Here is a 15554-nt window from a genome sequence, read left to right as displayed (position 1 = left end):
TACATTTTAAAGATGTATACTGCCTCCTACTGTACGGGACTGGCAGAGCACTCACTTAATGTAACAATTCTGTATTTCAAATGGTTTTTAGAAAATACTCTACTTCTCCTTGAAATGCTTGTGAGCAACTCACCAATTATACAGATTTTTCAAATATTTTATTTCTGCTGTTTTCTACTTTTCTTCCTCACCTTATCACTGTTTCTGTCCCTGACTGCATAATACTGATGAAATTAAGTAAGAAGAAATTTTACTTTTTGTCAAGTACAATGTGAGCATCTATGAGAAAGCAAACGAAATACACTAATCATTATAGTGCTTTCCACAGCTGACAGTTTGGTTGTATCGAAGGTTACGCAAATGTAAAACACGCCAACAAGAACAACCTGTTAGGCTACTGTATACGTGTCGGACATAAAAAACAAATGAGAAACTTTTTGCAGGGTCACCCAAATACAGTTTTTGGTCTTTGGTCTCATAGTTATTGACCTTGAGCAGAGGTGTTTCTAGTGACATTAACAGCAGCTAAATGAAATTCAGCCATCATTAATTGTATTATTTACACCGTTTTTCCTTCTGTGATATGTAGCCTAAATGAAAGAGCAGCACTGTAAAAGCCATGAACATGTGAAAAAAACATAATGTGTTTCAGGATTCAGGGCAAGCCACAGAAACTAAACTCTTGGTAGATAACCCTTGATGAGAGAATGTCTTGGCCAGGTTATAAAGACAAATTATACCTAAAATGGGTGGAGCCATACCTGCTATTAAAAATTGTCACTAAAAAGGGATCTGCAGAAGCTTTGGATTGTTCAGGACTGAGCAGCATGTTTGGTCTGCACACTGGTCTGTCCTGGCTGATGGTGGAGGAGTGGCTGGTGTGTAGTCTTTAGCCTTTTAGGGAATATGTGTTCTAAAACAACCAAATTGTCTTTTCTCAAGAAAAAAACGTTACTAGGAATTAGCACTATTACAAAACTGGACAAGTGACCCGCGATAAGGCAGCTCATGTATCAGGAAATCTCTGAATATGATTACCTTTAAAAACAGATTTAACAGATATTCTGACTGACACAGCTAGTGTTAGTTAGTGTTGTATAGTGAGGAAGCTTTTGGTTCTGTTTTGTATTTGTAGACTGAGTAGTTATGGACATTTGATTGTAGTGTGTACCCTCTAGTACTGATGATTGTATTACAAAGTAATAGGTAGATTAATTATGTATTTGCAAATGTATTTACTAACATTTTTATGTAAAGAAATCACATGAAATAAATGTAGTAACGTTTTTGTTGTGGCCCCACTGTGACCAGTTACTAGGCCCTAATTGACTGACTGGGTGTTTTGTGACCTCTTCTAAATAATGACATGTCTGCCATTTAATTTAGACATGAGAAAGATAACTGCAGGATTGAGTCACTGATAATAAAAAGTTCCATTTGACACTGCAGGTCCCCTTCTTTATAAGATATGAAAAGTTACACACTTCCTGTACCCACTGCAATTTAGACTCGGACACTGTCAGAAGCATTTCAATATGTCATCAATCTGGGAAAGTTCTCAGTTTATACAGCATTATATACAACAGTTATATAATATGATTGTACATATTTATTTTTCCTTTTAAAATAAAATGTAAAATAAAAATTGGATGTTTGATCATTTATGCTGGGGACAATCATTAGTTCTTGATGGGTTGCTGTTGATTGAAAGCTCTCTGTGCCCATTTCAGATTCAGGCTGACGCAGATCTCGTGCCCTTTGGCAGTACTGACCCTGCAGAAACAACAGCAACAACAGATTTAGAACTGGAAATTTTTATGTAGTCATCACAGTCACTGGCTGAACATTTTCTATGTCGCGCTTCTGTGAAATGTAATAATTGTCTTGTTTTTTGTTTTTTCATTTAATTTGATTCATTTAACTCCTTCATGTCCTTGCTAAACATGTGGCCATGGCTCTGGTGGGGATCTTTCTAGTGACATAAACAAGTAAAGCAAAGACATACACAAATCCCTTTTCACGACAGCTGCTGTGAGTCTTGATGATGTTGATAATTTCTGCCTGCCGGATCCCTCCTGTGTAGAATTTGAAGCAGCACCGTACGGGTGCTATTTCATTCACTCCATGTGCTGAAAAAAACAAAAACAAGGATCATTTAGCACCACACACAGTCATTCACTGACCTCAATACACAACAGGTCAGCATGTAGCTGCATGCTGGCAACATCGTGTACTGCTACACACAAATCTTTACCCTAACTCCTCCAACTGAACTGAATATACTGAATCACTGGTGACGGAATCAGAAGCTTCCTGCACTGAAACATTAGTCATTATCAGGCTTCAAAATTACACTTTCTCATTGTGTGTAATTTATTTTCAATATCACATTATAGAGATTACTAATTAGGGAAGATTATTGGCACTGTAAAAAAAAATGCAGTTAAAAATCTAAAATATAGGTTTATGATTTTTTTAATTAACCTTAAAGGGGAACACAATATATTATGTGCTTTGGCCATTAAATTTAACTTTGTAAGTCATCGTAGTGACGAAACAGTGATGGCAATTTACAGATTTTACTAGAAAATATATAATGGGGATACAGCTAAAAAACACAGTGTTATTAAGCTCTATAGTTTACTAGTTTAATATTAGTGTTATATTTTTTATTTAATGAATGTACATAGACACTTTATTTAATCATGTTAAGTCATTGAGATCAAGATCTCTTTTGCAAAAGACCTGAGTACAGCTGAGAGACAGAAACAAATGTGAGATTAAATGCATGATTCACATTAATTCTTGAAAACATCCTTCAAATATGTGCAGGATATCAGTGGCATATTTCAGCCTTTTGTCACATTGTGTTCATTCGTCAAAATGTTTATTATAAAGTAGTTTTTCTAAATGTAATCAAACAGTTAACTTCATATAGAAAAGTTTTTAAATAATGTGATTATATATCCAAGCTTTGCAGAAACAGCTAGTAAAGTAGTAACAGTAACCAGTAAAACCAGAATATTACAGTATCACTCAATGCTCAGAAATCAAAGGTACCAATAGTTTAACTGCCAGATACGGTAAAGTTTAAAAACCTTTTCACAGTCATATCATTTGAGGTTTACCATTCACTCCTAGTGTAAACCTTGTGCAGGAGGCAGGCGTGAGGTAATGGTGTGATAAATTAAATAATGAAATAAAAAATCACTGGTAGCCTTAATTCAGAAACAGACCCCCTAATGGCATTTCCACAAAGTAGACTGACAGACTTACGCATGGCAGTGCAGTAGGAAGCAGCGAGCAGCAGCAGGAGTCCCACTGTGAAGCTGAGAGTCTTCATGCTGTCTTCAGTGTAGAACTGATGATGCTGATCTGGCTTTGTTATCTAAAGTGATCTGTTCTGATCACTATGTTTCTTACAGCTGCTTATACAGTGTCATTTTCACATTGCATTGCCATTCTGAGAAAACTGTCCGAGGGGGGTGTTGTCACAATTGCGGGTGACAGGAAGTTTGAGGAACAACACGGCACTTAGACAAATTAGAAGTCACCATCAAGCAACACTTCAGCAGCTCTGCACTGCATCTTTTTGATCTGTTTTCTGATAAAAGAAAGAAATGCACTCAAAACAGAAGCAGATAACAAAAAGGATATACGTGCTTTTGATCGAACTAAGAACTTTTCTGAATTAATTCCACTGACAAAGACAAGAGTTCAGAAAGCTATTCTTGATATGTGACGGCAAATGTGTTCCCACATTTAAAAGAAGTGCCATCTTGTCATTCTAAAAGTATCAGTAGCCGATGCTTCAAACTTAGTGCTGGTCAGTTTGTCAAGCAACATCTGAATACGGTGGACTGTTCCCATGTACGTATCCAACCACTAAAACAGACTAAACTAAAGATAGGAACCCACTTCCTTCAATTTCTAACACAAAATTTTCTTTTTCACCAGAAACAGAATTTCCATTGAAGGGCCAGATCAACTAAATCACAAAAAAAGCTTTTGTCCTATTACACATACTGATATCTTGCATCTCTCTAGCAGATACTTTCAGTTCTGTCTACTGAGGTTTAGAGATATCCGCTTCTGAAGCTCCTTTCTGCCACAATATCGAGTCGAGATGAATGGAATTTTGTTCCGATTATTCTCTCTATTATGCTCTGTGCTGTTAACAGCTAGGTCTGTGTGACATTTTTTGTGGAAAGACACATAACTTTTGAGGTTTTTTTATATTTTGCTTGGATGCTTGGGACATATAAAATAAATTGTAATAATAAATTATTTGTAATAAATCTGGGCTAGCATCAGGGGCCTTAGGGATAACTGAATATCTGTTAGATAGCTAGATATTCCCTAGAAAAAGTGAGGATTTCTACATTGTGAGGACATTTTGGCCGGTCCAGACTACTTCAAAGTAGCACTTTTAAGGTTTAGGTTAGGTCAGGGTGCACAATTATAGAAAGCCAAAATGTGTTGTGTGTGCCACTAAATGTTGCATGCTGGGCTAAATGTTTTATATCATTAGCCCATACTATATGATGTCAGCATTACTCTGTGTTCCTGGACCCAAGTAAATATAATGGAATCACAAAATGGAATCATAATTGACACATTATTGACATTACATCAAACTTCAGTACCAGGTTGGTGGTGGTGGTGGGGGTGGGGGTGGTTGTTGCATCGCTGCCTCCTGTAGAGGAAGGGACATGTACGGCTACTGAGACACGAAGATAAAGTTTGCACATTGAACCGCAGAGCAGCAGCCTCTTTTAGAGGAGACAGAGGTTTAGTTGGTGTTAGCATATTAAAGTTAAGTTCGGTCACACAGAGGCAAAGAATAGATTGTGTGAGATCAACTGAATAAGTTTGCAAGTCCTATGACTGTGAAACATGCTGATCATAACAAGATAACAGCCTGGGGTGCGATTTTGCACAGGGGAGAGCTAACACAATGGCTGCTGATTGTTTATTAAAAACATAAATACTCAATACAGCACATACAAATATGTTGAAAATTCTGTGAATTGTGCATTTGCACATTTTTGTTCAGAAATGTAAAATACATACTGTACAGGTGCATCTCAGACAATTAAAATATGATAGAAAAGTTCTTTTTTTTCCTATAATTTAAGTCACAAAGTGAAACATTCATATATTCTAGATTCATCACACATAAAGTGCGATATTTCAGGCCTTCTTTAGTTTTAATCTGATGGTTATGGCTTACTGCTCACAGAAATCAAAATCTATATGTCAAAATATTAGAATGTCAGAATGAAGAATGAATAATACAGAAATGTTGACCTTCTGAAAAGCTGACAAGTTTAAAATAAGGTTAATTATATGCACTCAATACTTGGTCCGGGCTGCTTTTGCACAAATTACTGCATCAATGCAGCGTGGCATGGAGGCAATCAGCCTGTGGCACTGCTGAGGTATTAAGAAAGCCCGGGTTGTTTTGATAGCGGCTTTTTGTGAAGATTCTCAGTCATCCAGGTCGTAGTTATCCAAGGAAGGTTAAAGTCAAGTGCAAATGGACTTGTTTGAAGATTATCTTGTTATCTTGAACCAAGTCCAGTTGCCCCTGAGTTTGATAGCGGCCTTCAGCTTATCTCTATTGTTGGTCTGGTGTCTCTTATTTTCCTCTTGACAGTACTCAATTGATTCTCTATGGCAGGGGTCAGCAAATAAGTCTGGCATCGGGACAAATTTTTTTCAAGTCAGTAGATGGCAGGCCAGAACATAGTCAATTTATCATTTATAATCTATAGTTTGCTGTGATTGTTTAGTTCAGTCAGTACTGCACAGGACTCCCATTGAAAGGGTTGTGTCAATCAAACAAGCCACAAGCCTCTTTTGAATTTCCTTCAGAACTTAATTAAACACAACATAAAGTACTGCGACAAAGACATTCTCGAGCTTTTATTTTGTAGGCACAATAACTTAAGAGGAAGTGATTATGTCAGTAACTTGTGCTGTCATGACATGTTTTTTTTGTTTTTGTTTTGCTGCTATCAAAGTAATCTGGTCACCTATTGCTGACCACTGCTCTGAGAGAATTCCGTGGTAGAATTCTCGCCGCCACGCAGGTGAAAATTCCACCAGAAAGTGCACCGCATGCGTTTTGAGGGCTTTTACTGTTTGAAGTATGTGGACTTGAAACTGGCCAAATACCAGGTGTGTCTTCATCCTCATCCTTCATCAGCGTGTCAGTCCAAATCGCTGGCCTACCAAGCACAGTGAGATCATGGTCAGCAAACCAGTTACTAGTGGTGGCACCGTGGGCAGGTGCCAAGTCCTGCTGGAAAAGGAGATCAGCATCTCCATGAAGCTTGTCAGCAGATGGAAACTCTAAAATCTCCTGGTAGATGCTGCATGGACTCTGGACTGGAGAAAACACAGTAGACCAACACCAGCAGACAACATTGCACACCAAATCATCACAGATTGTGGAAACTCTACACTGGACTTCGAGCAATTTGGATTCTGTGAATCTCCACATGTCCTGCACAGTCTGGACCTGGATTTTCAAATGAAATTTAACTAAATTTACTTTCATCTGAAAAGAGGACTTTGGACCAGTTCCAGTTCTTTTGCTCCTTTGCCCAGGTGAGACACTTCTGATGTTGTCTCTGGTTCAGGAGTGGCTTGACATTAGCAATGCGACACTTGTAGCTCATTTCCTGGACCCGTCTGTGCCTGGTGGCTCTTGATGCACCAGCCTCAGTCCACTCCTCGTGAAACTCCCCCAAGTTCTTGAATTTGCTTTGCTTGACAATCCTCTCAAGGCTGCATCATCCCTGCTGCTTGTGCACCTTTTCCTACCACACTTTAACATTCCAGTCAATTTTCCATGAACAAGCTTTGATACAGCACTCTGTGAAGAGCCAGCCCTTCCAGCAGTAACATTGTGTGGCTCACCCACCTTGTGGAGAGTGTCCTCTGGTCAACTTTCAAGTCAGGAGTCTTCTCCATGATTGTGTTTGTGTGTACTGAACCAAACTGAAAGATAAAAAGGCTCTTCCTCAGGTCAAAATTTCTGCATTAGACATTCTTTATTCTAATATTTTGAGATATGGATTTTTGCTGTAACCCAAAATCATCAAGATTAAAACAAAAAATACCTGAAATATTTTATTTTTTGTGTAATGAATCTAATATAGACAAAATACACAATTTGACTTAAATTACAGAAAGAAATGTTCTTGATATTCTAACTTTCTGATATGCACCTGTGTAATGTAATATCACAGATCTGCAAGTTTCTTTTCGTATTTCCTGTGTTGTTAGGGTTAGTTAGTTGGGATGGGGAAAGGTGGTTTTGTGCTCAAGTTTCCCCTAGGCCGGCGTAACAATCAGAATATAAAAATATAACAGAATATAATGCAGTAATCTTTTTTTGTTGTTGTTGCTTAAGTTACTTTTTTTGGACAAGGAATATGTTTCTTCTATATTTAGATTGCATTGCAGGCTTATTGTGCAAATAAAGCTTTTACATAGCATTTTTATTTGTTAATTAACATTTGAAAAAAATTGGACAGCATTTATAACAAATGCTTTCAAAAAGTGTTGGCTACATGTTCCCAGCGTCCCCACGACCCTCCCTCCCTGCTCCCTCCCTCCCTCCCTGCTCCCAGTTCTGACCCTGCAGAAATATCAGCAACAACAGATTCAGAACTGAAAAAATATCATTCGGCATCACAGTCACTGAGTGAACATTGTATCTCTCATGCTTCTTTAAAATGTAATATTTATTTTGTTTTTTCTTCATCCCTTCCTTTCCTCTGACAAAAACTTGCTAAACATGTGGCCATGGCTCTGGTGGGGATCATTCTAGTGACATAAACGAGTAAAGCAAAGACATACACAAATCCCTTTTCACGACAGCTGCTGTGAGTCTCGAAGATGTTGACAATTTCTGTCCGCCATATCCTTCCTGCATAGAATAGGAAGCAGCACCGTCCAGTTGTGCTTTCATTCACTGTATACGCTTAAAAAAACAAAAACAAGGATCATTTAGCACCACACACAGTCATTCACTGACCTCAATACACAACAGGTCAGCATGTAGCTGCATGCTGGCAACATCATGTACTGCTACACACAAATCTTTACCCTAACTCCTCCAACTGAACTGAATATACTGAATCACTGGAGACGGAATCAGAAGCTTCCTGCATTGGAGCATTGAAACAGCAGGATGTCACAGAGAAAATCATGATACAGTTAAATTGTTGGCGGATTGCTGTGTTCAAATCAGCAGTCATTAGTCATTATTAGGATTCAAAAGTACACTTTCTAATTGTGTGTTATAGGATTTCTTTTCAGTATTACAAGATACTGATTACTACATTGGGATGAGTATTGCCACTGTAATAAAAATACAGTTAACAATAAAAAATTCTAAAATATTGGTTTGTAATTTTTTATTTAATTACCCTGAAGAGGGAACACTATATATTATGTGCTTTGGCCTGTTTCTGCCTATAGTTACCACTGGAATTTAAATAAACTAAATTTAACTCAATGAGAGTCTATCAATGCCATTTCATATCACTTGATATCGATAATTATCACGATAAATGTCACATCATTAGTTCTTTCAAGTTTAAAGGCTGATTTTTGCTTTGATTTTTGAAGAAACCAGACGGTTAATTACGTGGTTCAGCTCTTCTTTATACTCAGAATGGGACAAATATTTGATGCCAAACAGTGGATCACTTAAATGTGAGGGAGAACATTCAACAAAAGTTTTAAACAAATATGATTAGTAAATCTTTTTTCAGTCCCTTTTCCTCAACAAAATAATTATTATAATAGAAAAATTAAGTGCTAATTGTTACGGCCGCGACTGGCTGCCTTAGAGTAGTAGTAGTTGTGTTCTGGAGTTCTCTGAACAGTATGCAAATCCCAGCTGGAGTCCCTGTTGAGGTTTGTTTCCTCTGGACCTGGAACCACCCACTTCCTGGTTGCTGTTTGCTGGCGTCTGATTGGTGTGGCCGAAGATCCGACCAAACCTGCCAACCAGGACTCACCAATCAACACCAGCTGGCCTACAAATAGTTTGTGTTTCTGCAGTTTGAGGCGACTGTGAGCCAGTGATCAGTTCGCCTCGATGTTGGTTGTGCACCCTTGTGAATAGTGAATAGTGAATTTCTTGAGTGTTGAATTTACCTGTTTCTGTCGGTTGCCTGCCTAAGCGGCTTCTGTCAGTTAGAAACCTTGTAAACCACATAGTGTGAGTGGCACTCTTTAGGGTTGAGCATTGTCTGTTTGGTTACTTTGCATTCTTGTAAAGCATGTAGGTACTGACCTCCTTTCGTTCAGTGTTTTTTGAGTAGAGAGCTGTCTTTGGACAATACCTCCTTTTGTTTCCTTTTTTTTGTCAGTACCTATATAGCCTCCTTTTGTTGTGTTTTTCTTGAGACAAATCATTTAATTAAACATTTGACTTTAACCTAAATTCAGTTGTCCTTACATCCTTAATTCTATCCCAAATACCTTGTTACTGCCCTACCCTAACGAGCTGGGTTGTAACATAATTTATTTGTGATTCATATGAATGAAACCAAATATTTATTGCTGATATATTGAACAATTATTATATTGATATTTAGGAAAATTATATTGCGATAATTATCATTATTGTTTTATTGCCCAGCCCTACTCTGAGTTCTTCAAAAACTTTAAAAATGCACAGTATATTAGCTGCATATTTCAGCCTTTTGTCATAGCTATTGTGTACAGGGTTGTCCTCAGCTATGTACCACTGAGAACACTGAGGTCATGCTCTGTATTTTTCTGGGAATTTGGGCCAACAACATGGCTCATGTAGATGTCAGGTCATGTGGACAATACTGGACAGGTTCTGAAATAGGTGGACAGGTAGTGGCTGGTGGACAAATAACAGAGGTAGAAAGCTGCAAACAACATTCTAATTTAATGATAATTTTGTGCCATTGATTTACATTTGCTTCTAACACACTCTATAACGGATGCCTACTAGTTTTAACATGATTCTGTTGTGGTTTCTGAACAAACTCTATTTAGGAACATACAGGAATATTTTGTTGTGGACGTGAACATTATCTAAGCATGACAGCAGGAAGGATTAGAAAACTTATGAGAGTTGTCGAAAGTTGCAGATGTCTTAAGAGACTGACAGATAGAGCAAACAGTTCCAGTAAATATTCCACTGACGCCGAGACCAGTCAGTAGAGAATAGAAAACACTGTGCGCACTAAGAGGATGTGAGTATGCGTTTTGTAGGGTTAACAAACTCGATAGAAAGTTCATAGTTAAAATTAATAATTTGCATAAAGGCCAATATGTTTCTATGTTTAAATATGTATTTGAGTACCATAAATTGACTAAGATAGTCCCGGCAGGACAAAACTTCTATGTCTGATCTAAGCACTTCTGAAGAATCCTATAAAAGAAGAGGCCCTACAGGGTCAGTAAAGGAAGCCATGATCCAGGACAAGGATTAGTTGTAGTGAAGCCATTAAATGTAAGGCTGTAATCTCTTCTCATGTTTAAATGTGCAGCTTGTGATTTTCCTGTGTTCCAGCCTGGAGGGTTTTTGTTGTAGCACATGGTTTAGTTTTCAGGAAAGACTGGGCATTTAGCCTAGTCCACTCAAAAACAGTTTAGCTAATACCTTTGAGATTCTGCAGAGGCCTGAACAACAAAATGTTACCATGTTTTGACAGCTGGTTGAGAAACTACAAACTGAGCCAACTTTTGTGGCGCAGTTTTTATTTGAAACCATTTGTGTGTGTGTGCATTCTTTGGGTTTCTTCAAAGTATATTACTGAATGGTGGGGAAGCGAAAGTCAGTCTCATCGTTGCTCATTGACTTTGAACAGTTGTCTCTGACATTTTGCATACTTTGATCTTGTTTTCAACATTTACTGTTTCTAAGAGAGGTGTCAACAATGATTGTTAATCATGAGAATATCTCAGATCTCAAAGAGGTGATTGTATCACCTCTGATATTTTGTTAATAATTCGGTTTATTCCAACACTAATCATCTTTGACATCATTTCCTTCTTTTGTCTTTTCTTACGACATTTATTGGACCTAATGTATATAACCCATGCATTCAATAATTGCAAAAATCAGCAATATTCAATCACTTGAAATATCTGACTATCAACTTTTGTGTAAGGGAAAACCATCCCAGGGAAACAAACTTTTACAAACTAATCTCCAACATTATCCAGATTGTATTCCTTTAGCTGAAGTCAGTCATTGACCTGCTGTTATCTGATCATTCATAAAAGACCTTGGAAATGTCTGTCACTGATCAAAACACACTCTACTCATAAAATACACATAACCAGTTATATCCCTCAATAAAACAATTCTATTTTTATTCAAATACAAATATTAATTCACATATTTGAGCCTCCCTGCGATGGACTGCCGAACTTTAGCTGTGAGGAAGGTAAAAGGATAATGTCATTATAAACATGTCAGTGAGAAATCATAAAACGATTACGATGAGGCACAAACAGAGATCACTCACGCATGGCGTTGCAGCAGCAGGCGGTGAGCAGCAGCAGCCCCAGAGTGAAGTAGAGAGTCTTCATGATGATGTCGGCCAAAAGATGATGACAATGTTCTTCTTTGCTGTGATCGACTCTTAGCACTACATCTGATATAAATACTGTTTATTGTGGAGCTGAAATGTGTATGATCTCAGCCTTTCCATCCAAAATGAATCCTCCCACAAAGCATCAGGGCAGAATTTCCATACACCTCCTCAGCTTTCCACTGTGAAGAAACACTCCAAGGACTGCCCTTGTCTAGTTAGGAGAGGAAGTTACAGTAAGGGACAGACCACAGTTTGGTTGTAAACAGTGCTTGAAGTGGAAAAAGTACTCTCCATTCACATGTTGCCCTCCCACCCAGTATAAATGAGTGTATTAGTGAATAATATAACATGAACTACAAAGTATAATGTTAGTGTAATAATGATATTTTAACATTATTTTGAAGAAATATTTGATGCTGAGATATACAAGTGGAGGTCTGGGGGGTCCTCTCCCAGAAGATTTTGAGCATTAAACTCTTAAATTACTGCATTCTGGAGACATGTCCTGCACCAATTTATGTTTTCATTTATATGAAGGTAAACAAAATTCAGGTGGCAGGTGACCATTCAGAATATAAAAATATAATGGAATATAATGCAGTTATCAGTAGCTTGTTTTTCTAAAACTAAAGTTACTATTTTTGACCAATGCTTTCAAAAAGTAGTGGGAACATTCTGATTCTGACATGTCTCTAGCGTCCGCAGTGTGAATGACACCTATTTTTTAATGTCCCGCCCCATCCAGGCTGCGATTGGTCGGTTCATGAAAAGGGACGTAGACAAGCTACTTTCTATCAGATATATATTTATCTGATATGGTGAGGGCAGAGAAGAGTACCAGCAGCTTGGGAGAAGTACCGGTATGCTAAAGACTAAAATGTCGAGGTGCCGGTACTGTGTACTGCTGCGTACCGGCACACATAAAGCACTGGTTATAGGCTAAAGATTAAATGGTAGATTTATTTGTCACATTACAACAGGTTTTAAAGTGAGATTAAGTTTGTAACTTCCTTCTGCTATCATGCAATCACCTCCTGTACCACTGTTACGACCCGGCACGTGGGAAAAAGGGAAGCAACATGAAAGTTACTTATTTACAGGTTTCACACAAAAGAACGGAAAAAGGGCTCTCTCCAAAACGAGAGATAGCCACTACTAAGAAATCAAATAAAACAAAACCCTCTCTGACATGTTCAGCTATAACCAAACACAAAGTGAGCAGCACCCTCTAAGCCTAGTGTTTCTAAACATTAAATTAACCTACAGTTGTCTTTTCAGTGTCAGTGATTGACACCAAAGTCCTTGCCCATATTTCCTTTAACAAAACTCACACACAAAGTAACACAGGGAACACTATGTTTAGACTTACTAATACTAGTAGTTTTAGACTACTTCTACCAGTAAGTCAACAACAGAAGTTACCGCAGGAAACACCACGTTCACCATGAGTAGAGAACAATACAATCGAGACGAACTGATCAAGGGGGGATCACAGCTGCCAAGTGTGGTGCATAATATATGTGCATCGCAGCATTATTGTTCAGACACCACACAAGTTCAACAGACAGGCAGCTATTTAAGCAGGAAGATGGTCTTGATGGCGATAGAGGATTGGAGGAGATGGAGCTGGATGCCGCACAAATAAGGAATCAGGAAGTCAGCAGGGCTTGCTTCAGCCAATCCTCGGCAAGAGATCACACATCCTGTTTAACATGCCACACAGATTCACAAAAATGGAAATTACATATTTTAACTCCAGATTCTATGAGTATAGGCGCAGCCCTCTAAAGTGTGATTTATACTTCTGCGTCAAATCGACGGCGTAGCCTCTGCGTAGCCCCGTACCCTACGCCATAACCTGACGTGCACTACCTCAAAAATGTAACCACACGGAGGGTAAGAACTGTGATTGGTCGGCTAGGTAGCCTGGCAATGCCTCCGAGCTGACAGGAAGTGCCCCGTGATTTGAAGTAACTTTTATGCTGATGGGAGAGGACATGTCACTGAACAGGAGAGACCATCCATCCATCTATCCATTGTCAACCGCTTATCCTGCGTACAGGGTCGCGGGGCAGGAGAGAACAGTATCTGCTTAACAAAATTAGACTGGGACACACAAAGTTAAATGCATCTCTGCACCTTATTGGAAACTCCCACTGGTACTTGTGAGGCCTGCAATCAAATGGAAACATTGGAACATACAATGATAATGCTCCATCTGGTTGCAAGTTGCTATAAAAAGAAGAAGAAAAATCTTTCCCTGACAATCATACACTGCAAAAACTAAAATCATAGTAAGATTAATTATCTTAATTAAAGGCAAACTATACTTGTTCTTTGTCTGACAAGATATTTCTTCTTACTTCTTCTTTATGTTAGAGTATTTCACTTGTTTCAAGTTTTTTTGGCCTTAAGTAGCAAGTGAAATAATCTTGTTCTGTTGGCAGATAATTTTGCATAGTAAGTAATATTTCCCCCATTTTAATGCTTTTTTCCCTTGTTTTTGAGAGCTCAGTTTTTGCAGTGTATGCCACCTCTATCTCTGTGTCCTGTGTTGTGATAACCTTTGTAAGTAGTGACAGCAGCGTAGTGATTTGAGAATGTGTAAACCTTTGTTTGATGTAAGTAATTTGACCATTTGTATGGATATTGAACCCTCTTTAGCAGTTAGTAGGAGTGAGAAGTCCTTTTTGTTTGGAACATGTTTTCTCCTGTTTTTCTTTGGTAGGAGCCTAGGTTAGTGCTTTGTCTTGTCTTTAGCTTGCATTATGTTTTGATTATGGAAGTTTTAAGCTTTGCTAAGAATCTTTTCTTCGTTATTTTGGGCACTGCTCTGAATAAAACTGCTAACTTTTTTTTCGAGATGTGGAATTAGCCTTACCTGGGAGTGGGAAGAGTGGGGAGACACCTTTTATGTTATGTCTAGGTTTGCCCCTAGACCGGGGACGTAACATGAATTGGGGGCCCGTCCATTCTTTCTCTTGCCGTTGCGTTAGGTAAGTTTATATCATTGTTGCTCGTAACTCTGCTTGTCTGGTTGGCAGTTTTTCTTTTGTGGTGGTGGCAAATATGGAGTTTCAATCAGAGGATTTTGCTACTAATTAATTAAGTGTAAAAAGGCTGATTTGATTTTAGCGGGGAACTTTTTTGATGTGCTGTTGCCAACCAGTCTAAAGATTGCTACCCGACTCAAAGTTACTCCACCTTCCAGCTCAGACAGGCATGACTACGGAAGAGCTGAGTAACTCTGCAGATAAAAGTGGCAGAGGTGAGAAACCAAGAGATGGAGGTGCAAACTATGCATTTAAAGAAAGAGCTGTGGAGCAGGGCTGTGAGCAGGGTTAAGAAACTGGTGAAGTCCAGATTTTTTGTTTCTTTCAATAGAGCTTATTTTTCAACAAAAATTACACCGAAAACACAACTAGTTAGCTGAATTTTGCTCTCTTCTTCTGTGCGTGTGTGTGTGAGCACTTCGTTCGGTTAAAGAACTACAGGCTTTTCATTATGGTCTTTCTCTCCACTTATTTGCACACTAAAATTGCATAAAATTAGAGATACAAACACATTATGGTCGGTAGTTAAAATGCCAGGGAAATCTTGGTATAGTAATCTTCACAACATGCATTATGTTGTGGTGGCAGCCCGGCTGACGGTGAGTGTCCTGGTTTTTTCTCCTTTTTATCAGTTTTTCTGCTTTTTTCCTTGGTTTTCTGTTCTCTGCCTGCCTCCCTGTGTTTTCTCCCCTGTGTGCTCGCTCTCCCTCGGCTCCTGAGCCCAGCCAACTACCTGCACCTGCATCTCATCAGCCACCTCGTCAGCCTGCCACACCTGCCAGTAATCACCTCATGACTGCCTGTATTTCAACCCCGGTTCACCACACCATCCTCGCTTGATCGTCGTTGCTCCATACCCGGTGCCACCCCCACGTTAGGCTTTACCCTGTGCCTT

The 15554-nt window shown here is 38.6% G+C and overlaps 1 protein-coding gene across 2 annotated transcripts; it reads right to left on the bottom strand.

The window, feature by feature from the left end:
- Nucleotides 1-941: 941 nt before the first annotated feature.
- LOC119893544 (C-C motif chemokine 3-like) lies at nucleotides 942-15244 on the bottom strand. 2 transcript variants are annotated; one of them, XM_038705763.1, is made up of 4 exons: nucleotides 14488-15244; nucleotides 11538-11817; nucleotides 2006-2129; nucleotides 942-1773 (listed from the first exon to the last, which is right to left on the bottom strand). In XM_038705763.1, exons 2-4 carry the CDS (start codon nucleotides 11599-11601, stop codon nucleotides 1680-1682), a joined length of 282 nt encoding a protein of 93 aa, XP_038561691.1. In that variant the 5' UTR covers nucleotides 11602-11817; nucleotides 14488-15244; the 3' UTR covers nucleotides 942-1679. The 2 variants fall into 2 exon arrangements, with proteins under 2 accessions (XP_038561691.1, XP_038561690.1); XM_038705762.1 differs by lacking the exons at nucleotides 11538-11817; nucleotides 14488-15244 and adding an exon at nucleotides 3277-3590.
- Between the last annotated feature and the right edge of the window lie 310 nt (nucleotides 15245-15554).

The sequence above is a fragment of the Micropterus salmoides genome, unplaced genomic scaffold (genome assembly GCF_014851395.1).
Source record: "Micropterus salmoides isolate LMB-PRFRI ecotype aquatic unplaced genomic scaffold, ASM1485139v1 Ms_hic_scaffold_8, whole genome shotgun sequence".
Lineage (NCBI taxonomy): Eukaryota > Metazoa > Chordata > Actinopteri > Centrarchiformes > Centrarchidae > Micropterus > Micropterus salmoides.
Note: the sequence above shows the minus strand (reverse complement) of the source record. Positions and strands in the feature narration are given on the sequence as shown.

Coding starts and splice junctions, on each gene's coding strand:
- LOC119893544 (XM_038705762.1), bottom strand. CDS start 3,343: ATGAAGACTCTCAGCTTCACAGTGGGACTCCTGCTGCTGCTCGCTGCT. Junction 2,130..3,276: donor TTCCTACTGCACTGCCATGC/GTAAGTCTGTCA, acceptor TGTTTTTTTCAG/CACATGGAGTGAATGAAATA. Junction 1,774..2,005: donor TGTCGTGAAAAGGGATTTGT/GTATGTCTTTGC, acceptor TTGTTTCTGCAG/GGTCAGTACTGCCAAAGGGC.